At 33.6% G+C, this 26917-nt stretch overlaps 1 protein-coding gene across 1 annotated transcript; it reads left to right on the top strand.

Moving 5' to 3' along the window:
• Positions 1 to 1056: 1056 nt before the first annotated feature.
• Positions 1057 to 21096, top strand: LOC138326889 (angiopoietin-related protein 7-like). Its single transcript, XM_069272874.1, has 4 exons — positions 1057 to 1201; positions 2395 to 2491; positions 19008 to 19172; positions 19464 to 21096. Exons 1-4 carry the CDS (start codon positions 1091 to 1093, stop codon positions 19706 to 19708), a joined length of 618 nt encoding a protein of 205 aa, XP_069128975.1. The 5' UTR covers positions 1057 to 1090; the 3' UTR covers positions 19709 to 21096.
• Positions 21097 to 26917: the final 5821 nt, after the last annotated feature.

Here is a 26917-nt window from a genome sequence, read left to right as displayed (position 1 = left end):
CGTTTGAAATAATATTAGTCTCAAAAGTTAGAGGGATGATAATTGTGATATCAAGAATTGTCCTTTTTAATATTTGAAACTTTTTCATAACCTTATATAAGATTATCATGCTATACATCTTGATTATATTTTTATAGTTACTTAGCATGTTGCATACCCATTATAAAATCCCATTTGATGCCATTAGTAGTAACCTTTCCATTGTCGTGTCGCGTGACATTTAGGATGATGATTATACAGTAAAACTTTGTTACAGTATATCGAATCCCGAAGGACCAAGAGAAGTTATTCCTTATAAAGAAGGTTTTTTTATTTATTTTTTTGACTGAAGAAGGCCCTATAGTGGCTGATTATATATTCCATAGAAATGATTTTTGATTGTACTTAGAATTTATTTTGTGCTTTTATTTCGGATTATTAATCCATTTGTTTTATACCGTTTTTATCTCACTGTTATAAACTAAATTCGCTTTAGAGTAACTATAAGTTAGTTAAAGTCACAGAATGAATGCACCCCGCATTAACATACTGTACTTACTAATTATAAGCTTACTCACGAATTCCAAATATCGACTTTGTTTGATCGTATCTGATTTTCTATCATTCGATTCTCCTTTTTGGCCGAAAATTTCACTTAAAAACACAACTATATAGAGCACTTTCAGAAGAGAATTCTATAATTTGTTATAAGCAAATTCGTTATACGTTTCTCAAAGAAGTGTAAATAAATTTACTTCGTAATAAGCAGAAATTCGTATCAAGAATGTACGTCTTAAACGAAGTAACATTTATATCCAATTTGCAACCCACACTTTTGCAAAACATTATGCAATTCTTTGATAGATTTAAAAAAAACTCAGAAATTATAGCCAGAAAGAAACAAATACAAATATGTATCTGGAAACGCTTGATATAGTCATGAAAAAAACGAAAAGAATATATTTTGGCAAAGCCTTTCAATCTAGCTTAGGAGCAAATTAATCTCAAATTAGCATTTGACTTAACAGAACCTCCAGCGTTGATGTATTTAAACGTCACTCGAAAATTAAAAACAAACCATTGGCAGCAATCCGGATCCGTATTATATATAATGATAATATATATTTGTGTTGTAGCCCCAGGTCTGAACAGTTTCACTTCAACAACAGGGAAAAGGTTCCAAGCGTTTTTGGATCTTGATACAGAGAACCGCCTGTGGTTTGTAAGTTTGTGGCTTACTGCTTTTGATATTGACTTTAAATATATTCATACTAACGAATCAGAGAGAGGTTTTAATGTTTTTGAGAATTACTATACTGTACGTATGTAGGTTTTAATTTTACAAGTACAGATAAGAACTGAAAATGATATTTTACAATACTGTCAAAATCCATTATGATTACGTCTATAGTGCAATGAAATGAGTACATAGGTCAGACTACGAAGCCAAGTTTTGATCTACAATTTCATTCCATATTCTATTCTGTCATCAGTAAATAAAAAGTGACTGCTGCATGTATGTTCCGATCAGAGTATACATAACATATTAAAATAAAAAATGGTACAGTGCATAAATTATGAGTTGAAACTCCTGTTCATAAGGCATGATACATGTTTATCGGCCCATTTGAATGATGTTCTTTACCCCAATTAATCAAACTGTATGGTTTCCATGGCTTTCAATAGACAACTGAAGAAAAACTAACATGTCAATTTACCCACTTATGGCACATATAACTTTAAAATAATTAGAAACGGTAATTTAGACGGCGGGAAACAGAACATATTTGCTTTATTTTAAGCTATTGTTCAGAAAGTGTTAATAAATGTAGTATGCTGAAAACTTTTCCGACGCTTCAAAGTTACTCGTTTTACATTCCAATTAAAAAAAGTCAAAGCCGTTCCGGAAAATAAACCTGCCTAACATTTTATTCATGACAATTAGTCTCCGTCATTTATGGCTAACCTGAATAAAACATTACATCGTAAAAGGAATGAAGTGCCACCTTGTCACTTACTCGATATCGATAATAGAAAATGTCAGAACGCATTAGTCATAAAAGTAGCATTAACGATAGAGCTAGTATTTCCATTTCCAATCATATACTTCCGTGATGAGCCAAAGAAGTATTCATGGCTGTGTTTCTCCTAATGAAATCACTAATGAATATTAATATGAATATCGACGGCAACCGGTTATTAGGTTCAAAGCTCTAATCCATGGAAGGCAATTAACCCGGATGTAAAATGTATGTGTAATAAATAAAATTTAGTAAATTGTTAAAGTTTCAATGGTATTTTATTATGCTTCAAACAACAAGTCTAAGGATCAGTTCTTCCTCTTTCTTGATTCATTATTTCATTGGCTTCCTTCCTTCCATCTTTTATTTTATCAAGTTATTTGTTTAACCGTAGGTAATACAGAGACGAACTAATAAAGATGTTGGTTTCAGACGAAAATGGACACAATATAAAAACGGGTTTGGGGATCTCCTTGGAAACTTTTGGATTGGTAAGTCTGCAACTTGTTTAAAACTATATAAAAACTATAAAAGTTGTACATATTATATCTCATAAACCGCCTGATATTCAGTCATTTCATCAATGAAATATTTTTGCATATGCTAATTATTAGTTTTTCTTTGCTTTGCTTTCATACTAAATCTGGTTTTCTGATTGGTCAATTCATTTTTTTCTTACCACTATATTTACACTTTCATAGCAGTCCCACTATGTAACCTTACCAACCGCAGTTGGCATTCATCAGTATATAAACTGCCATCCGCTTCTTATAACGTCACAATTGTCGTGCTAGCGATCACGGAAGATGGATAGATGCAAAAACTCTTGGGATCTCTTCATATAATTGTTATCAAATGTAAATAAAAGCATTGAATGTCTTTCAGTTGGCATTAAACGGTAGCGCGCTTTATGGAATTGGCCTCTACCCAAATGGCTTTCTTATTGGCTATGCATGACAACTGAAGGACATTCAATTTTTAAATGAAAACATCCGAGTTAATATCACTAATTTTTAATTCCATCGGGGTATGAACAAACTTCCTCTGTACACTTTTGTATGAATCCGTGTAGATCATCTATAAAAATATCTTGTAAAAATACTAACTTTTACATGCTGCACAGTCAGGTTTCAGATCAAAGCATTCATGTCAGACAGCACTAGCCACTTTGTGTGATAGATGGTTTAATGGCATAGATAAAACAAAATGGAAGGAGTAATGTTTATATATTTTAGGAAGGATTTTGATTCGTAGATCATAATGTACTTCTTCACAAATATTAGATATTTACCATCCGGTATTAATTGATTTGCTTCATACCTATGTGGTAAAGTTCGAAAAATTCAGTATAGAAATATCTCCTCATCACCTGAATTCATAAAATCAGGAGCTCCACAAGGATCGATACTTAACTCTTTATTGTTTAGAATTTATGTAAATTACTATCAAATATATATGTATGCAGATGACAGTACTATGAAGGGTGTATTGACTATACTAGTGTTACCAGTCAACTCCAAGAAAAGGTGAACCAAATTGTAAACTGGTGTACAAATAAACTGAAACTAAATCAACGGAAAACTAGGGTTATGTTAATTTCCAGTAAAAAAAGTCAGGTGATCATATAAACATGCCATTGTATGCAGATAATGAGGAAATAAATTCTACAGCATGACAAAAGCTTTTTTGGTGTATACCTTAATATAAAACTCACTTGTGTAGAACAGGTAACACAATTGTTATCAAAACTAGCCATGGCAGTTGATTTACTGCGTAGGATGTATAGATATTTAAATGGCGACCCCACAAAAGTTTATTAAAATGAATATATTCTCCCAATAATGGACTATAATGCTGCTGTATAGGGGAATATCCTGACTCAGGCACAAAACAAAATGCAATTACTAGAATTGAAAAATGCACTTTATACCAAATTTTAACAGAACTATGAATCCATTTTCTTATATTGTAATCACCACATGTATGTTCATTGTATGTATTTATCTTGTATTCACCACATGTTTCTACGTACACGTATTTTTCTAAATTTAATATTTTTCTGCGTTAAACTTTCTTTATACATATCTTGTAAAAGGTGTTTCCAGTGCCGAACATTCCTCTGGCTTGATATTTCAGGGAAAGGAATTTATATAAGCTTGTTTTTCGATCCCGAAATGTGTTTATTTACTGTATTATATGTATCATTATATGAATAAAATACTATTTAAACTAAAATTAATTCACCCATCCCCAATCGGAGCTAAGCTCCGCCCACTTTCCCGAAGCATGGTTACTCTTGCTAGGTCGGACAAACACAGAGGAAAGATGGCGGATGCTGCGATAATCCGTGCAGCAACTTGAAGGATCTTCCGCACGACTTTTCTTTAAAAGTATTCAAAAGAATCCATCAGTTTAAAATCAACACAATAGGCTCCAATGGGGTTTCAAATATTTTATCGAGGGGTATCTTGGGAAAGTTAAACTAACAAAACCAGCATCGATGAACTGCCAGTTTTCGCTAACAAAACCAGCATCGATAAACTGTCAGTTTCGGAGCCAACGAAACAAATGACCAGCCGCATCTTCTGCATCTCGATTTAAATACAGTGAGAATATCTTTATCTATTTGCCCATGTGTTGCAGGCCAAGTGAAAAAAAAACTTTAACTGTATATGCAGGCTTTCCATGTGTATTTATAAATGTTTACAAACATTACCTTTCCTTGGCTCCGCCCCCTCGCTCGAATGACAGACAGTTCCGAACGCAACTACTCAGCGATACGTAGCCGTCAGGAAGTACTTCGTCTACAGTAAACACGGCTTTAACGAATCAAGGAAATAGTATCATAAAGGATAGCTACAATGTATCAGGTTCATTATTACTGCAAACACAAGGCAGTCGAAATGAAAATAAAAAACTCACTTGATCTACTGGTAAGTGTTCGTTATAACCGTGGTTTACTCTTGACGTAGTACCCGTCAGTTGAGTCACAGGAGTTACCTCGTGATACATATGTATAACTGACTCGGGTCACAACTGCTTTTATTAGTTCCTATGTTATTTCTCTCGTAAATTCTTCAGCTTGTCTCAAGCACAAGTTCTGATAGCAACTGCAGTCTTACAATGTAGTCTTAGCGACAGTGCTCATACATCTCATGATCAGATAAGAACAATGACACCATCTCTAATATTACACCATAAATTGCTTTATTTTGCAGCCTTAAACTTTTCTTGAAATCTTGCAATGAAGAATATAGAATGTCCAATAATGGTATAATATATCATATAACACATCAGTTAAATAATACTTGTGATGATGAGAAGATAGCTGTTTTGATTTTGAGAAATGTTTTGAACTGATGTACAACATCAGTTTAAAGAATTCTCTGTTTAGAATGTAAAGAAATTACAGAAGTTACAGTATTATGTCAAAATGTATACAGTTTATACTGTGTTGTAATTTTGAAATCATTTTCATAAAAGCATCATGAGCATATGACTGTAACCTCAGACCTGCAAATTTATTTTCATTAAATGTCTTCTTACAGCAGGGAAAATGGCATGTTATCATTGTTATGCCTTTTCTACATTTACTTTTAATATCAAAATTTTACGTGTACATAAAATGAACAAAATTATACCAAAATTGTGTAATGAATTCCAGAGATGAACTTGAGATTACACTCCTCAATCTCCGAATGAATGTTAAATCCTTTGTCGGTCATGATGCCATCCATATCATGTAGGTATCTCTCCATAACAAGCTTTTTCAGCATTTCCCGACACCCTGACTGCTTGAATATTTCCTTGTTAGACATAAATTCATCAAATAACACAGGTATAAAAATAATTGAACCTCTTGGGTCACATGCCACAAGACTCTTAAGTTCAATGTGTTTGTAGACTTATAATCCGAGTGGGTTTGGAATACGAAAGACAATGATGTTGGTTTAGAAATCTTTATTTCTGTGCAATCAAATACGGCAAATGTGGTTGGAAACTCCAGCTGATGAACTTTGGGCATGTGTTCATATATAACATCTCTTGATGGCCAGATAGAAAATTCTCCACATCATAAATACAAGTAATCCATCCAGTTGGGGAACAATACACTTGCAGTTTGGTTTCTAATGCCAAATCTGTAACCAAGATTCACATAATCAAAGTCGTGACGGACTTTCAATATAACTACATGTAATAACAGTTGATTTTCAACAGACAGTGACATAACTTCTTTCTGTCTATTGGTAGGCAAGTTGATAGGATATTCTGCAACATCTGATACAAAAAAGTTCACAATATAATCATACTGTTGTGTTGTAAATCCAGTGTAGTATCTGAACTGCTCCTCATTTGTCTCTGAAAGTTCATGAACATTAAAATGATGTCATTGCTTGTCAGTTTGAACTGAAGAGCTGGAAAATTTTCTCTGTAATGTTTGGTATCTGCATACAGTGTCAAAGAAGATTTTTCCTGTCTATGTTGGATGTTCTCTTAATTGCCAAATTACAAAACGTCCATCGGAACAACCCCTGAAATCAAATGAAGAGACATATCATATATATATATAAATAATTCCATAAACTCAAACAATGCTTCTTAGTTCTTGACACTAATCTCTCATATAGACCTTTTGAAAATCAAGACATTGTATATGAAGTTTTATTTGTCCTCAGCATATATTATATAACATTTTGCATTGGTTAGTTTATATTAAAGCCTTGAAAGTCTGTTTGGTCAATACAAATAATTAGTTTAAATAATTCAAAAGACTTATTAACATAAAATTATCCTGTAAACCCTTGTTTTCATTTCTTTTTCAAACATTGATATTTATTCGTTAACAGTCTCAGCCTCTCCAAAGGAAGTTGGGATGGGGTCGCTTCATTTGAGCCTTGACATTCTTTAATTTCAGACTCTCATATATAATTTTATCTCAAAACTTTATTAACATATGCACTGTTGACAAGTAAACATATCATGAAATTTAAAATAAAGGCATCTATTTGTGGAATATTAAGAAAAAAAATTTGGATTCAAGCACAAGTAAGAAAATTTTTACAATTATCTTCAAAAAGTGTTCCAATTTGGGTAGCGTCACGTTACTCCTATATAGAAACGAAATTGATTTGTTTTCTATGCATCCATATACTTGCGGCTGCAGTACTTAATATGAAATTTGATAAACTCGTTAAATAATTTGACATATTAAATTATTACATACATGTATAATTGTAAGACCTCTACAGACACTTTAGCCCTTCAAATCTTGATTTCAAGTAATAATACAAGTATAATTATAGCGTAATTTGGGGCCGTGCCAGGTTTGTTGGTGGATGAAAGCTGGAGTACCCGGAGAAAACTGCCCCATATGGTATTCGAACTTGTGACCCAGAGACGAAGGGATTGTAGAATATATTGAGACATCTTCAATCACTCGGACATGTACAAATACTACAATGAAGGTACAACTCTCACTGATGTGAATTTGTTGTAGCCTGTACACATAATAACTGATACTTTGTACGATGGCCCATATCAGCCGACATGGCAACTGCTTTACTAAACTGTAGTTGTACACACATTTGTGGTGATTGTCATGGCAACTGCTTTAGTAAAAAGCACTTGCCAACGTGTTTTGTCATTTTACTAGTTTGGCAACTGCTTTACTAGAGTAACTGTTTTGTCATCCTTACGCGTGGCCCATATCAGCCGTATTGGCGAGTGTCTGGCTTTTGAGACAATTAACATTCCACGCCGACATCTAACCTAGTTTGACGCTGTACACGTGTACTGATTAAATGACCTTTGAAACCAAAACGATATTTTACGACACTTTTCTTGGTAGAATCATTGGTAGGTAACGCAATCTGTTTCTAATGTTGACGTTTAAATGAAAATAGGCTTTCAGTGAAGTAACTCAATATATTATAAAATTTCATACTCATGTTTATTCATCTTTAATAATATCAGGTATTATGTAAAAATATGGGTTGTCCCTAGATAGGGGCATGTAATGAGAGATTTAGGTGAATTGAATGCCTGCATTAAATTAGCTTCCCTCCTAGACTGGCAACCAGTCCCTAGTATATTGGAAAAAAATCACTGAAATTTGGCTCGATTTTTTTGTCTCTACTATGTATACAAATCTGATTAAGTTTCAAACTAAGGAGATATAATCTAGCTATTATTTAATTGTCCCTATCCTAGGGCTGTAACCTCTCCCCATCCGGCTCTCAAAATTAGTTTACCGTTAATTACGGTACAATAACTTGTTACCACCTATGGCTATGTTATTTGTATATAACTTTAATCGCCTTTGTCTTGTGTCGTAAAGTATCGTTTTGGTTTCAAAGGTCATTTAATCAGCACACCTGTACGGCATCAAACTAGGCTTGATATCGGCGTGGAATGTTAATTGTCTCAAAAGCCAGACACTCGCCAATACGGCTGATATGGGCCACGCGTAAGGATGACAAAACAGTTACTTTAGTAAAGCAGTTGCCAAACGATTTAAATGACAAAACTCGTTGGCAAGTGCTTTTTACTAAAGCAGTTGCCATGACAATCACCACAAATGTGTGTACAACTACAGTTTAGTTATGCTAGGTTTACACTATGTTCCCGGCGGCCACGGCAGCCCCGTTTCAGGCCACCGTGGACAAAACGTGGTGACCGCGAGACAACGTGAGACAACGCAGAAGGACGTGATAGACAAACGTGAGCGGCCGTGATTACCGTGGATGCCGTGCCAGATTTTTAAACTGTCAAAAAATTTGCCACGGCAGTCACGGTACAGATGGTGAACGCCACAGGACGTAATAAAACGGGATTGACGTAACAAAACTTGACAGTGCGTACGAGGCCGTAACAGAACTTCAAGACGGTCCGTGGTGGAACGGGCAGCAAGCACGTTCCCCAGAAACTCACGGTGATTTCAAGTTTTGTGACGTTCTGTTGCGTTTTTTCCACGTTTGATCACGGTTGATGCAGATTGGCTGCACGTTTTGTGCCGTTTTGTCCAGGTTTGTCAAGGTTTTTACGGCAAGCCAAGGTGGATGAAAACCGTTTGGATGCGTTCTGTCAAGGCATCTCACGGCTTGTAGCGGTTGAAAGCCCGACGTGATACGGCATGTTACGTCATATTACGATTATACGTTGCAAGCAATATATGATGGAGTATCATTGCCTGGCCTAGCTGGTTTATATTTGCTACTTCATTGAATTATTTGTATTAATGAATAGAAATAGTCATTATCAAATACATTTAAACCCTCTAATTATACCAAAGCTATTATTGCAAAAGGCAGATTAAATGAATACAGAAAAAAATATTTGCGTAAAAACACTTGGCTATGATAATTATATATTTATACCAAATATGCTTTTATCAAATTTTGTAATTAAAACGTGTTTGAAATGACATTTTCGGCAATAAATATTGTTTCAGTTGCTCCAAAAAGCCCGGCATAAGACTTTCATCCTAGTAAGCCTTGGCGGACCGTGAAAAACGTATTGGAGTTCGATCAAAACGTGTAAAACGTAGCAGACCTCATCAGATCGTAACAGGCCAGGAGAGAACGGAGTGGTATCCTTGATAGACCGTGCTAAAGCCGTAGTGTTCCTTTAACCTCCGGGAACAGCACTTTCCCCTATATCCACGGTCCACCACGTAATCCGTAAAAGACCGTGGCAAAACTTCACAAGACCTAGCTCAACTTAAATACAGTTGCAAAAATAGCCAAAATTCCACGGCGCACCACGTTTCGGGCAAACGGGGCTACCGTGGTCGCCGGGAACAGTGTAAACCTAGCATAAAGCAGTTGCCATGTCGGCTGATATGGGCCATCGTAACTTTGTAATGCATTGTAATCAATTTACCTTTCCTGTTTACTGATGGTGGAAAAATGATTTTTCCTCTTAGGTGGTTGACGCACAGGGTGTGAACCTTTTGTCTCTCTGCTATTAGGACCATGCCCGCCATGGAAACGCTGATATGAAACAAAATGTATTACAATAATTAATATTACTTTAAATTAATGGAGTCAATAAATATGCATACTTAAAAACCTTGTCCCACATGTTGTGAGATCTTTGTAACAGCGACCCCGAGTTGGAGTATCGGTGTGTAGTATAGAATAATAATTAAAAAAAATCACAAAATATTTGGTCCAAAAATAACTCACGCTTACATGTATAGAAGATGTACGGTATATTCTCTTAGTTGTATATAGATCCATTTTTAATTTGTAATCCTAAATTAAGAAACAAAAAAGCAGACTTCAGTCAAAACCTAAGTTTTTCTCTTTATGTGACTGGATCAATGTTTCGTGAAATCGGGGTCAGGTCATCTTATATACCTAAAATCCCTATATAGATATAAAATACATGCGCTGTGTTGTCTGAATTTACATGTCCCTGTGTCAAGTACTGTCATGTAGCCTTTAGTGAATGATGCTGTTATGACTTTTGACAGGTTAGCTAAGAGACGTGATAGCAAGTACGTTTCTGATGAAGAAACCCTTGTAAAATCCTTGTTGTAAATTGTTCCTACAGTTATTCTCAAAACGTGTTTCAATATTGATTATTACCCGCATAACAGCCAACCCCCCCCCCCCCCCCTTAAACTAAATACATTTTCACGGGGAAGTAAACTTAAATGTGCCATGTGATCATTGATTGCTGAAGTCTATTTCAAGTTACATGTGCATTAATTCCTCAACCATAACTTCATAATCGCAGGTAGGCCACTATTGTCACTGTTGATTGATCTGCATGAAGGCGTACAGTAGTAGTACGCCTACTCACTGATCAAGCTACCTGTCGTCTGCTCGTTCACCGACTGGTCACGTTTTGCATTGATTCACTACGTTTATATCGTTTCGTACATATATCTAAATAAGCTATATCACTATTCTTATTCTAACTTTGAAATATTTAAAAATAATTTTTTTTTAAAACTTACGAAAACGTACCTTTGAACAAAACGTGTTTGTCGATTTTGTCAACATCCAGCTAATCGTGGAGTCTGTTACATTAGTCCGCTAAACCTGCCTTGATTATTAGGCTTTTTTAATTTTTTTTTTTTTTTTTTTTTTTGTCTAATATATAGTCAGCTCGCGGTACCTCTTGAAAATGTGAAATTTTAGGCCAGATTTGGCCTACGCTACGTCAGCGGCATATTTCTAATATATCGTCCATGCAATGCCGGGAAAACGTACACATACCTACAATGTATATATTGGGATCTTATGTACTCCACTGCCCCCATGTTACATCCCATTTATGAAATTAAACAACTCTGCACAATGAAATACTTCCGAGACCCTTCTATTTCACACATTTGTAATGGCCGCCGTATACACATTTAGTAGAGTAAACAGCAGCCAATCAACTTCGCTTCCGGTTTTATTTTTAAAAAAACCACGTGTAGAAGATAAACAAAATTCTACCGTGTATATGCTACATGTATATGCAACGTGAATATCGCGAAAGTCATGCGGTACCAGCAATGGTCGTGTTCAATTTGAATATTTGACAACATGTCGTGTATGTCGACCATGATTTTACTATAAAAACTCTAACTGGCTAGCATTTTGTTTATCTTTCAACTACACGTGGTTTTTTAAAAATAAAACCGGAAGCGAAGTTGATTGGCTGCCGTTTGCTCTACTAAATGTGTATACGGCGGCCATTACAAATGTGTGAAATAGAAGGGTCTCGGAAGTATTTCATTGTGCAGAGTTGTTTAATTTCATAAATGGGATGTAACATGGGGGCAGTGGAGTACATAAGATCCCAATATATAGGTATGTGTACGTTTTCCCGGCATTGCATGGACGATATATTAGAAATATGCCGCTGACGTAGCGTAGGCCAAATCTGGCGTACGATTTCACATTTTTAAGAGGTACCGCGAGCTGACTATATATTAGGCAAAGAAAAAATTAAAAAAGCCTAATAATATAGGCAGGTTTAGCGGACTACTGTTACATGTGCGAATCCACCTCAACATCGATAAATGTTGCTCTTACATCTCTCACACGCTCCGGATACCCAATGTCAAAGTTTCATAGACCAAATGTGCATCCTTTCACCGTTATAGTATCAGAAACGGTCGTAAATGTAAAGTCCAAGGCAGGTCGGTCAAGCGCCGTGTTTGTCCGACCTAAAGGCGGGGGGGGCGTGACGACAGGACCGAGGTGAAGGGGTGAATTATTTTCATTGGTCAAAAAATAAAAAGGGGCGGAGTCGGGGATGGGTCAATTAATTTTACCTACAAAATTGTTCATAAATCCCTTCATTACAATGGAGTTACGCTGTGAACTACCTTACTAGCTAGTTTAAAAACTGTGCCATATAACACTGTTTGTCTTCAAAAATAATGTTAAAAATATTTTTACAATGTATCTAGCAATATGAATTTTCTTTGCATTATCAAGTTATATGTATTTATACAGCATTCACCACACTGTTACTGTCCTCGTAGCAGATAAATGACCTGTTTCATTTTTGTAAATGATTGATTAATTATTTTTATGTATATGTGCAATGGATATACCAGGTATGTTTAATATTAATTAACAAAGTTTATTTGTTTTTAAAGAATTCCTGCGTTTGAATAAATTCATATTTGAGTGCAAAAATGAAAGATTACAAAGTATAATTGTTTTTTTTCTATCAAAATAAATGTTCGATTTGTTTTCTTCGTATTTGTATATTTTGTAGAATACCACACTGTATGATATGTAGACTACCATACTGTATAATATGCAGATGACCACACTGTACAATATGTAGATGACCACACTGTATAATATGTAAATTACCACACTGTATAATATGTAGATTACCACACTGTATAATATGTAGATGACCACACTGTATAATATGTAGATTACCACACTGTATAATATGTAGATGACCACACTGTATAATATGTAGATTACCACACTGTATAATATGTAGATTACCACACTGTATGATATGTAGAATACCACACTGTAAAATATGCAGATTTCCACACTGTATAATATGTTGACTACCACACTGTATAATATGTATATTACCACACCGTATAATATGCAGAATACCACACTGTATGATATGTAGATTACCACACTGTATAATATGTAGATTACCACACTGTATAATATGTAGATTACCACACTGTATAATATGTAGATGACCACACTGTAAAATATGTAGATTACCACACTGTATAATATGTTGACAACCACACTGTATAATATGTAGATTACCACACTGTATAATATGTTGACAACCACACTGTATAATATGTAGATTACCACACTGTATAATATGTTGACAACCACACTGTATAATATGTAGATTACCACACTGTATAATATGTAAATGACCACACTGTAGAATATGTTGACTACCACACTGTATTATATGTAGATGACCACACTGTATATATGTAGATTTCTACACTGTATAATATGTAGATTTCCGCACTGTATAATATGTAGATTACCACACTGTATAATATGTAGATTTCCGTTCTGTATAATATGTAGATTACCATACTGTATAATATGTAGATTACCACACTGTATAATAAGTAGATTACCACACTGTAGAATATGTTGACTACCACACTGTATAATATGTAGATACCACACTGTATAATATGTAGAATTCCACACTGTATAATATGTTGACAACCACACTGTATAATATGTAGATTACCACACTGTATAATATGTAAATGACCACACTGTATAATATGTATATTACCACACGTATAATATGTAGATTACCACACTGTATAATATGTAGATTACCACACTGTATAATATGTAGATTACCACACTGTATAATATGTAGATTACCACACTGTATAATATGTAGATTACCACACTGTATAATATGTAGATTACCACACTGTATAATATGTTGACAACCACACTGTATAATATGTAGATTACCACACTGTATAATATGTAGATTACCACACTGTATAATATGTAGATTACCACACTGTATAATATGTAGATTACCACACTGTATAATATGTAGATTACCACACTGTATAATATGTAGATTACCACACTGTAGAATATGTTGACTACCACACTGTATAATATGTAGATTTCCACACTGTATAATATGTAGATTACCACACTGTATAATATGTAGATTTCCGCACTGTATAATATGTAGATTACCACACTGTATAATATGTAGATTTCCGTTCTGTATAATATGTAGATTACCACACTGTATAATAAGTAGATTACCACACTGTAGAATATGTTGACTACCACACTGTATAATATGTAGATGACCACACTGTATAATGTGTAGAATTCCACACTGTACATATGTTGACAACCACACTTTATAATATGCAGATGACCACACTGTATAATATGTAAATGACCACACTGTATAATATGTAAATTACCACACTGTATAATATGTAGATTACCACACTGTATAATATGTAGATTACCACACTGTATAATATGTTGACAAGCACACTGTATAATATGTAGATTACCACACTGTATAATATGTAAAAGACCACACTGTAGAATATGTAGATTACCACACTGTATAATATGTAGATTACCACACTGTATAATATGTAGATGACCACACTGTATAATATGTAGATTTCCGCACTGTATAATATGTAGATTACCACACTGTATAATATGTTGACAACCACACTGTATAATATGTAGATTACCACACTGTATAATATGTTGACAACCACACTGTATAATATGTAGACTACCACACTGTATAATATGTAGATGACCACACTGTATAATATGTAGATTTCCGCACTGTATAATATGTAGATTTCCGCACTGTATAATATGTAGATTACCACACTGTATAATATGTTGACAACCACACTGTATAATATGTAGATTACCACACTGTATAATATGTTGACAACCACACTGTATAATATGTAGATTACCACACTGTATAATATGTAAATGACCACACTGTAGAATATGTTGACTACCACACTGTATAATATGTAGATGACCACACTGTATAATATGTAGATTTCCACACTGTATAATATGTTGACAACCACACTGTATAATATGCAGATGACCACACTGTATAATATGTAGATTACCACACTGTATAATATGTAGATTACCACACGGTATAATATGTAGATTACCACACTGTATAATATGTAGATTACCACACTGTATAATATGTAGATTACCACACTGTATAATATGTAGATTACCACACTGTAAAATATGTAGATTACCACACTGTATAATATGTTGACAACCACACTGTATAATATGTAGATTACCACACTGTATAATATGTAAATGACCACACTGTAGAATATGTTGACTACCACACTGTATAATATGTAGATGACCACACTGTATAATATGTAGATTTCTACACTGTATAATATGTAGATTACCACACTGTATAATATGTAGATTTCCGCACTGTATAATATGTAGATTACCACACTGTATAATATGCAGATTTCGCTCTGTATAATATGTACCACACTGTATAATATGTAGATTACCACACTGTATAATAAGTAGATTACCACACTGTATAATATGTAGACCACACATGTAATTACCACACTGTATAATATGTTGACAACCACACTGTATGTATAATATGTAAATGACCACACTGTAGAATATGTTGACTACCACACTGTATAATATGTAGATGACCACACTGTATAATATGTAGAATTCCACACTGTATAATATGTTGACAACCACACTGTATAATATGCAGATGACCACACTGTATAATATGTAAATGACCACACTGTATAATATGTAAATTACCACACTGTATAATATGTAGATTACCACACTGTATAATATGTAGATTACCACACTGTATAATATGTTGACAACCCAACTGTATAATATGAAGATTACCACACTGTATAATATGTAGATTACCACACTGTATAATATGTAGATTACCACACTGTATAATATGTAGATTACCACACTGTATAATATGTAGATTACCACACTGTATAATATGTAGATTACCACACTGTATAATATGTAGATTACCACACTGTATAATATGTAGATTACCACACTGTATAATATGTAGATTACCACACTGTATAATATGTAGATGACCACACTGTATAATATGTAGATTACCACACTGTATAATATGTAGATTTCCGCACTGTATAATATGTAGATTACCACACTGTATAATATGTTGACAACCACACTGTATAATATGTAGATTACCACACTGTATAATATGTTGACAACCACACTGTATAATATGTAGATTACCACACTGTATAATATGTAAATGACCACACTGTAGAATATGTTGACTACCACACTGTATAATATGTAGATGACCACACTGTATAATATGTAGATTTCCACACTGTATAATATGTTGACAACCACACTGTATAATATGCAGATGACCACACTGTATAATATGTAGATTACCACACTGTATAATATGTAGATTACCACACTGTATAATATGTAGATTACCACACTGTATAATATGTAGATTACCACACTGTATAATATGTAGATTACCACACTGTATAATATGTAGATTACCACACTGTATAATATGTAGATTACCACACTGTAGAATATGTTGACTACCACACTGTATAATATGTAGATTACCACACTGTATAATATGTAGATTACCACACTGTATAATATGTAGATGACCACACTGTATAATATGTAGATCACCACACTGTATAATATGCAGATTACCACACTGTATAATATGTAGATTACAACACTGTATGATATTGTAGATTATCACACTGTATAATATGTAGATTACCACACTGTATGATATGTAGATTACCACACTGTATGATATGTAGATTACCACACTATATGATATGTAGATTACCACAATGTATGATATGTAGATTACCACACTGTATGATATCCATACAAAGCCGAAGAATAACACTATTAGTAAGTATTTTTAAGTATTGATTAAGCAACTATTTCTACAGAAAATGTCTGTCAAAACCCAATTTCTAGATTGATAACGCTAACAAGAAAATGTGTTTCTACTAACAAAATGAAATTTTCTAGAACAAATTTTACGTTACTTTGAATTTTAGTTATAAGTTATATCAATTGTTTCGCAATTGATGTGAAATAAATGTCGGTTATAGAAGATAAGGGATAATAATTGCTAAATTTTGACAAAAAAAAACTTGTCACTGTCCCACATGATCCGAGACAAATAAAGGGAAAAGTTCTTCACCAACCTGTAGACCCGATAATCCCGAGGCATAAAGGTTCCACCCTGACCTCATGTAACATTTATTTTTCAACACTATTCAGTTGCTGTTGTCTGTTTGACAATGGTATGCTGGTGCTGTGCTGCCCTTAGGTAGCCATATCAAGGAATGAGGCCATCTGGGCCGACTTAATTCGTGAATTTTCTCTAATATCTACATGTGTAATAATGGCTGGTATTTTTCAGGAACTAGGCAGTGTTTACTTTTAACGATACAAACAACAGGATTTGCGTTGAAAATATCACGCAATTTTCACGTATGGAGAATTTGAGTTTCAGTTGCGTTTTTTTCAAATTTATTTCAAAATGGAGGAAAATCATAGAAGCAAAATTGCAATAAAACGTCGAGGTATGAGAGAAAACTACTCTTTGATATGTGTATATGAAGGATAGGGATATTCTTCCCCCGGGATCACAAAATGTTCAGGTTTTTGTGATCCTCGGGTAGAATATCTCTATTCTTCATATTATCATACCAGAGATTCTTATAAAATTTGGGGCGAGTTGTCGTACTCCGTCATTTTTCAAATGTTTACATATTTTATGGTTACTTCCATGCAATTATGTCGTAGAACACTTCGCTTTATATATTAACCAATAAGTTTATTTGTTTGGGTTTGCCAAGTTTTCTTTTGGATCTCAGACCTACATAGTAAAATCCTTACGAGATCCCCACTGCGGGCGTGTTTGCTCATAGCATAGGGGTAATATCCATCTCTTGTTTATAAACAAACAAACCTCTATTTGGTACGCTTGGTGTTACACACTTTATTACACTAAGTGTTTACGTATGTAAATAATATATAATTTATAATTTTGATATAGTATAAACTGCACATCATAATAATATGCCTTTCAATAAACTACATAAGCCTTCGGCGATCGCGACTATAAAATTGTCATTGACCAAATGGATAATCCAGACAATACGCAGCGCCATTGTCCCAATAGTTTTTTCTGTGTGTTCTGTATGTGTTTATGTTTTGTGAACATTAGTGACTGTCTTCAATATGCAATTTTACTTGTTCTTTTCTGTCTGTGCAAAGGAGCAGATCGCCTCGAACATTCAACAAGATTCTGTCCACAAAAAGAATTTCTTCTTTGCTCCATTTTTACTACTTCAAGTAATTCGTATTCTTCAGATATATGTTTATAATTAATTTTTATTTGTTTTCATAATAAATCCGATTTTCTGATTAAGTATTCTTTTTATTCTCATACTAGTATGAAGAAAAAACTTCGAGAATGTCGCGAAAACCCGACATAACCATGACATCACAGTAAAGACGTCGATGTTGCTTATTGATTGGAAAAAATAATCCATTGAAAAATCAATGGAATCGTACGTTCGGGTCTGCAGGTTGGTGATCAAGAACCTTTCCCTTGAATGACGTTTTGTTTCAGTTCAAGTGGGGGAGGGATTATTGGCGAGCACCTGCATGTCCCTCAAAATATGCCTCGGTAAATTGAAAAGTCTAGACACCGGGTAGTCTGGTCGGTTTTTGGTAATTGATAGGAGGTAAATAACATTGGTTTACTTGTATGTCAATTCCTATAGAATGTTAAAAACTTTGTTTTCTATTCCTCATTTAAAAGTGCTTGTTAATTTTATGTATGATAACAGACTTTTAAAATGACAATGCAAATAATGCTATTTCAAGTAATTTGTCACGCCGATATCCATTAAAGGTAATGACAATCTCCATCTACTGGCGAGTACGCCGCGGATTCTACGTATAGAACTGGAGGCTTGGGACGGGACGAAGGGATATGCCCAGTACTCTACATTCCAAGTAGCCAACGAGGACCAGAATTACAGGCTTTCCGTAAAGGGATTCTCCGGATCCGTGTCCCGTAAGTATTCTGTTTTTGTAGTTTTTTTATGTATCAACTTCACCACAAAATTAACAAAGGAAAAACCTTATAGCACAATGTTCAATATACACATGCCTAATGGTGGTTAAAGTGATCTTATTATACAGAAAGTCTTGATGAAGCTAAAACGCTTTCAATACCTGAGCAATACGAATGATTGCATGGTGAAGCATAAACATTGCATCCTTATGTTGGAGTTATTTTTAACCATTCACACATCGTATCTTGTTGATTGATGATGAAGTTTATCAATTTAATTTCTCTATAAAGGTGATGCTTTTGGCTTCCACGACGGCAGCGGTTTTTCCACCTACGATAAGGATGTTTCTCAACTAAATTGCGCCACTGCCTACCAATGTGGTTGGTGGTTCAAGAATTGCTATGACGCCAACCTGAATGGCCTGTATAAGACAGCCGCCCGAACAGGTGACAACAATGCTATGCTATGGAAGTATTTTCCCAGTAGTCACATCGTATGCACACCTTTGAAAAAGACGAAAATGATGATTCGATAGTAGACAACAAGACTTAGATTTCATGGGCTTGTTTTGTTTTTGCTCACGTTTACATTAATGTGATACCAGCATAAGAATGCTTTCCCACTGTCCACTCCATATTTGCAAAATAAAAAGGACAATGAAGAAAGCGTTGAGAAAAAGCCTTTTCCAGTGCCTTACGTGACGCTATCTAAATCGGAACAATCTCTAAAGATAATTGTAAAATAATTCTTACTTGTGCTTAAATCCAGATTTTTTTCTCAACATTCCGCAAATTGATGGATGTCTTTAGTTTTAATTTCATGATTTGTGTACTTGTCAGCAGTGCATAAATTTATAAATAGAGAGCTTTGAAGCATGCCCGGTCCAGCCCTGTGTTTCAGCAGGTTTGAATAACCAAAATTAAAGAGGAAGATCACATGGTTTGATTAATAAATGTCTAGACATGACATGTTTGAATTCAAGTAAAGAAAGTTCAAACATTTTTTATTTATTTAAGTCACATATCTGTCAAAAATATTCCATTTCGCAATTGTTTTTCTTGTTTTAATATTCATGGTGTTTTAAGGGTTGTCGCACGACATCGTTTCCTGAATTTGTTCACGATTTCATTATTTTTACATTTAAACAGAGATGATAAGTAACAGGAGAGAAAATAACACAGTAAAATTGTCACAGTAACTATTTAGTATATGTGATCAGTCTTTGTAATTAAAGTATATTACAACCCGTTTTTATGTAAAAAAAATATTTGTGCGGACTTTTACTGAAGCAAATCACGGTCATCGTCATTCTCAATCTCCAAAAGTTTAAAGGATTGGGGATATCCCTTCCAGGGAAGATTTCAATATGCGCCAGCTATTGTTCAGAGACTACCTTGCCGTTATATTATTAAGATATTGTAGTGTGGAACATATAAAACAATTATCCTAGATGATATGTAAAACTGTATGTTCTAAATAAGTCTGTAGTGGGATTGCCAACCGTAAAAGGCTTAGAAGACCATAAATGATTAATTGTGAATGATTGTTATGTTATCTGAAAAGCTTTTAAAAAGTTTCAGGAACGGACAAAATTTGATGTACAATTTGATGTATAAAAAATCTAAATACTGATTTAATCAACAACTATTGAACCAATTATAATACATTTTGGAACCATGTTTTCGAGGCATGCGCGAGGGTGTCTGAAGCAATACATGTAAGAATTCCTTCTGAATTTTTAAGACTTCCTTTATGGTACAACCCTTTTTTATTGCATTGTGTGATAATATTTTTTTAACAAAAGATGGTTTGATAAGGGTGTTCGAAATGTTTGGGAAAAAAACTTCATTCCCTTTATTAATTCCAAACCAAGATTTTTTATAGAATCAGAAATTGTTTTGTTTTATCAAAGTATATATAGTTGTATCAAGATTTTTTATAGAATTAGAAATTGTTTTGTTTTATCAAAGTATATATAGTTGTATCAGGAAGAAATGTAATAATTCAAATCTTTAGTGTGTTGAACAAACTAGATTTAGATACCTCGCCATATTTTAGTTTCTGTAAGGGTATTAAAGGATGTAAAGCCATGTATTTATGTTCAATTGAAAACAAACAAATGTTTGATAACATCAGGGCAAAATGTAAATAATAATTATAAACATAGTTTTATAGTTAGGCAATGGCCACGGGCGTAGTTTTCCTCTAGATGTACTGGTCGTCATGTTCTTAAACATTTATCCAAATCACTTTATCAACGTTCAACACTAGCTTTTCAAAATCACTCCATTTTTTTCCAGACGGATGCTCCGTCTGTCCCATGTCGGTCACTGGACTCTGTAGATAAATCCTGCTTGTTCCTCTACTTGTTATTTCTATGCTTCTTCCTTGATATCCTTTCACAATCTCTTTCGCGTTATGTTAAGTCATTGCGGTTGTGTATTGTAAAGTGTTTTCTGTTGTTTTTAAGATTCTGAATGTTCCTGAATATGGTTTTCTTTGTTTCTGAACAGTTCAGAGTAATACGATAGGCCTATGTACTTCCACTTCATTTCAGATCGATATTTTCCCTAATCTGATTACTTTTTTATTTTCCTGTGATGCGGTGATTTCAATTTATATACCAATATTATTTAGATTGTTTCCTCTGTATCTGTTTTAATCCTTTCTGTTGTATCCTGATGACAAATTTTTGTGATTTCTAAAATTGTGTTCTTCCTGTTTCCTGTTGTATATTACAGAAATAAACTGATCCGTTGCGTTTAGTGATGGTTTGATATGAGTTTCCGGGAAATGTGGTAGATGGATATAGGCTTGGCATATAAATACCTTTTCAAATTTCAAAAGATACATGGTTTAATACAAAACAAAAAAAACCTGACAATATTGGGGAATTTAAATTAGAAACCATTCTCTTTGGTGACCGCTCAATTGTATTCTTTATATGAAGCTTAAGTTCTATATTATATTTTCTCTATTGCGGTAACAACAATGGATAAATATGGAACGTTTGAGTGATTTTTGTATGTATGATGTGTATGTTTAAATATTTAATATGTATGATATGAGTAACTTTTGGATTTGATGGTGCATATCTATAGTTATTTGCGTGTTTATCAGTGTCTTTTAGTGCTATATCTTGTTTATTTCATAATGTATTTAATTATTTCATTCTCTTCATTATAAATATTGAATCATACACATTAAATCTCAATACATTGAGCTAACAAAATATTTAAGATCTCCTTAAAAAGCCATTTTTCATATTTCAAAACGTTGTGTCCTTTTAATTGTACTTATATCATTATAGCTGTTACAAAATGTACATTCAACATAATCAGAAAATAAAGATGTTCCTTTGAAGATTTTACCTATTTTTTTCCTTCTCAACTAAATACTAATTCTGCAATAGCATTTGAATCATTTATATTTTGTATGCTGGGCGCAAACCCTCCTGTGTAAGGACAATATTGTTCGGGAAGGTGACCTCAGGGTGCACCATCCCTGGCAGCTCCTGTTAAAATACAGATGTAAAATATATTTGTTGGCATGATTTTGACAATAACACTTCGATCTAGCCAGCTCATTTGATGGGACTTAGGTGCATGTCTTGCCGAAATGGCTTTTAACTTGTGGAATTTATTCTCATATAATGATATTATTAACTATTTATTGTTATAATGATTGTGAGACGAAAATCACCAGTGAATTGTTTTATGGAGGACAAACATTGTTAATTCAAGACATACATATACCTTATTGAAGACATTTACAGAAGATGCGGGAGCCAAATGTCTTTTTAATACTACTCTACATAGATACTAGACTGGCCAAACAGAGATATACACCGAAAGTAAAGGGGAGTAACTCGCTGATGAAGAATGGTTTTGTAATTGAACTTATTTGTTTATTAATTTTATTACGTTTACTAAAATAGTAGTGGTATTATTCTAAATATACTTTATAGTATATATTGTGGTAATATTAATTAAATTAAACAGGTACAGGTTATAAAGTCCAAAGACCTTTAGTCAACCACTGAAGGGTACACAAGTTTGCACAAATAAACATATTTATCTATTATTACTTTACAGGGAGTTACCTCACCTAAATAGTTAATAGTATCATTATATAAAAATAAAAATGTATGTATATTAAACAGGAATATAGATTGAAAACTAAAGTCACTCTTTTTTATCGTCTTAGGTAAGCATTATGATAAATAAAAATAATTTTCAAGTCTCATTTAATCTGCCCATAGTACAATCTTTCTTCATTGTGAGATATAGATTTAACACATATATTATTGATACGTATGTAACATTTTTTATTATGAGTTAAAAGCTGTATGCCGGGGCGCCTTGTAATTTCCCCAACAAATGTTTAAAACATACACGATTTAAAAAAAGACATATGTTTATTTACTAATTGTATAGTCTTAATTCTTTTATTTTACTTTTTCAAAAAACTTATTGAAATTTGTTTCACTGGGATAAACAAGAAATATTCGAAGTCAAAGAAATATTAACACATATTGTATCAAAACTATTTATAATAGTCTTTTTACCAGGTAAACATCAACAAAATATGCGAATATCATAAGTTCAAAATTTAGCACGCACGTGAAGAGTTCCTGGTCAAGGGTGATATGGATTGTCCAGGCTGTCTTGCCCTGGGTAAGACAGATAGATCTCACCATCACCGGAAGTGCAGATATCACCGATGAGGTAGAAAGAACGTTTCTGAACGTATCTTGGTATTTGAACATGTAATTTGGTATGCGAACAAAAATTGACGTCCAAAGCCCCGCATCAGGAATCAATCATGAGTGAGAAATCCCTCATGTCTATCGAATGTTTCGTGGAAAACTTTTATAGATATTGCGTTTCAGTGATAGAATGATTTTAGTCTCTCAAATGTCGGACATGTTTACTGGGAACAGTTTGTTAAATACAACTATTGATTCATAGTAAAGAAAAATACCTTAGTTCGGTTCGAGGCTTTGGTTAAATTAATGTGGAACTGGTAGTTTTGATTGGCAGAATCATGTAAAATAACTTGTAAATAGGTCCAACAAACAATGAATCTAGGTGTGGCTGTTAGGTTTCATTGTTGGAATCATCCATACATATAACTAAGTTATAACTTAAGTCGTAACTAAACATCGATAAAATGTCAATTGAATGTGAACAAATGACATGGAGTCACGTATTCGTGTTGTAAACAATAACGGGCTCCTGCATGGTTCTCACGGAACAAAATGGCATGCCTATGAAGTGCACTGTCACTATACAATGGAACAGTGCATATGTATTATTTACTTAAACTAGCTGGAAACGGAAAGACGTGTTTAATTTTCGGCTTTTTTCATATTTTTACATGATTCATGAATAGTTGGTTCATTGTTTGGGTTATTCGATCATTTCGCCTTACTGAATACAATTTGATGGTCATTGTTGTCCAGTCACAAACGACATTAGTGTATAAAGTGTTAAAAAGAGGCATTTCTTAACCGTTTCCTGATCCAAACAAAAGTAGCATGCGCATGAATGTCTATCCTCAATATCAGTCTCTATTCTAACTTCCCTGTTCATTATTTTGTATATTTGCTCCAATAATCCACGCAGAGTTATCTCATGTGTACTGGAGGATAGTTCACATGCGCTGCACAATGACGTCATCAATACATTCGGTGACCATTGTCGATGACAATATTAATTTTGACATAATTGACACCCCAATGATAATGGTGCTATATAACGTTTTCGCTAAAACTTTAAAAAAATGACACAGTCATTGGTCAAACTAAACTATTGACAAGATATCAATGCGCCACAACTGAATTTGTTTTATTGTAAATATAAGTTTAAATATATATAATTATTACGTCATTGAATTAAATTAAAATTAAATTATAACCATCATTTTCTATTTCTTTTGGGTTTATTAAGTCATAGACAAAAGCGGGTGGACATTCTTTTTCGTAGAAGCGAATTATAGATGCATCACGTCTATGAAGAATATCCTTCTAGTTTTGTCTATGACTTCCTTAACTCAAAGGATATCAAGAATAATGCTTAAATTCAGCATATTTCGTTCATGAATGAATGAGAGAAAAATAATGAAATATAATTAGGTCATCTAATTTCGTAATGACTGTGAGATGCCCAACAAAACTGACTCGTATGAGTCATAAAGCCTTGGTACGTATACATCACATTTAGAATTTCCATAGATTAACAAGGAAGTGAATAGGCCCCTATCGACTTCACTCATGGTGGACTGATGTTCATTAGTCATTTATAAAAGGAAAATGCAGTTATTTAAGGAGACGTGCGCTACTTAATCATTAATTTGTCATTCATTATATCTCCACATAAACGTAAAAGTAACCGTAAGATGAACAGTTCTTTAAATTACATATCTGTACTCAATCACACAGTTCTATGTGTGTGTCTCTCTCACCACGAAGTGGAATGCATGCAATACACCACATATTCGTTCACTACGTCCCGATCACGGTCTGACCTCGACATTTACATTGAGTATCACAGACAATGATTTATATTTACACTGGACAGATGTAGCTCAATGCATAATTTGAATAACTTCTGTCCAAGTGTTTTAAAGTAAGATATCATAAACCAACAGTGCGTTCCTTTTTTCAAATGGAAAGACTTAATTCATGGTGCAATATACACAGAAAACCACACATCATGGCACATGTGTTATAGTTGGCCTAAATCATATCATTGATCATTTGATCTGCCGTTTAATACAAACCTATTTGAAAATCATAAAAGTATGCGTTACAAAAATCGTTTATTCAATGTGATGTAACTTGTATTGTATGACACAAAACGACACAACGTTTCGAAATATCTGCATCACGTACCAATTTAATACCGATTTAAACACATCTTATACCCAATATGGTGGTTCCAAGACTACGCATAACGATGGTTGCATAGGCTAAAATAAAATGATCGGCCCTACACTTACAACAAAACAGGCAAATGTGGGTTTATATCTTATTTTACATTATTCTGTCTATCAAACAAATGTTATTACGAACTGCAATTTCACATATAATAAACATATCGTCGTTCTGAACCGCGATGCCTTAAATAGGATGAAATGTATTCTAAGGATGTATTCCTCTGAGGTTTCAGTCCCGTTGAAGTCTCGTTTCGACATAGATCAAAAAAGTTATGAGATTTTTAAATACAATCTATCAATATCTGTAGCATGTTGCCAGTTGCAAATATTGTCAAAAATTACATTTCTATTTTTAGTAGATTTTTTTATATGGGGATTTTAAGAAATGGTTCATTTGGCAGCCATTTTGAAATTGTGTCTTTTTTCGCTTTGAGTAGAGTCACAGTTTTACCATTTTTTACTGAAATTGATTTTACTTAAATCATCACTGCGCCAGTATTTTTAGCTGTATCGAGCTAATTTTTGCTGTAAATCTTTACTTGGTTCATGGAAATTAAAATATTGAGCATTAATGTGTGAAATGAATCACTTTTGTCACATTATTTTTACATTTAATGGTAATTTGAGCACTTTTATTTTTTACTCTAAAATACTGAAAAATAACAAATATTCAAATGGGGCAAAAATAAGCACACGGACCCCCCATTTTTCTGCCTGATTTAGAAAAAACAACTCTTTCCCTGTTGATATGCAAAATATTAACAAAAGTTTAATACCAGAACGTTTTCTATAAAGGGTAAGATTT

This window comes from Argopecten irradians, chromosome 7, assembly GCF_041381155.1.
Source record: "Argopecten irradians isolate NY chromosome 7, Ai_NY, whole genome shotgun sequence".
NCBI classification, from domain to species: domain Eukaryota; kingdom Metazoa; phylum Mollusca; class Bivalvia; order Pectinida; family Pectinidae; genus Argopecten; species Argopecten irradians.
The sequence above is the reverse complement of the archived record's forward strand: the minus strand, read 5'-3'. Positions and strand labels throughout refer to the sequence as shown.

Excerpts from the sequence above, each read along its gene's own strand:
- LOC138326889 (XM_069272874.1), top strand. The coding sequence starts at position 1,091 with ATGATAATATATATTTGTGTTGTAGCCCCAGGTCTGAACAGTTTCACT. Across the intron at positions 2,492-19,007 it reads CCTTGGAAACTTTTGGATTG|GTAATGACAATCTCCATCTA; the intron begins GTAAGTCTGCAA and ends TATCCATTAAAG. Across the intron at positions 19,173-19,463 it reads ATTCTCCGGATCCGTGTCCC|GTGATGCTTTTGGCTTCCAC; the intron begins GTAAGTATTCTG and ends TTCTCTATAAAG.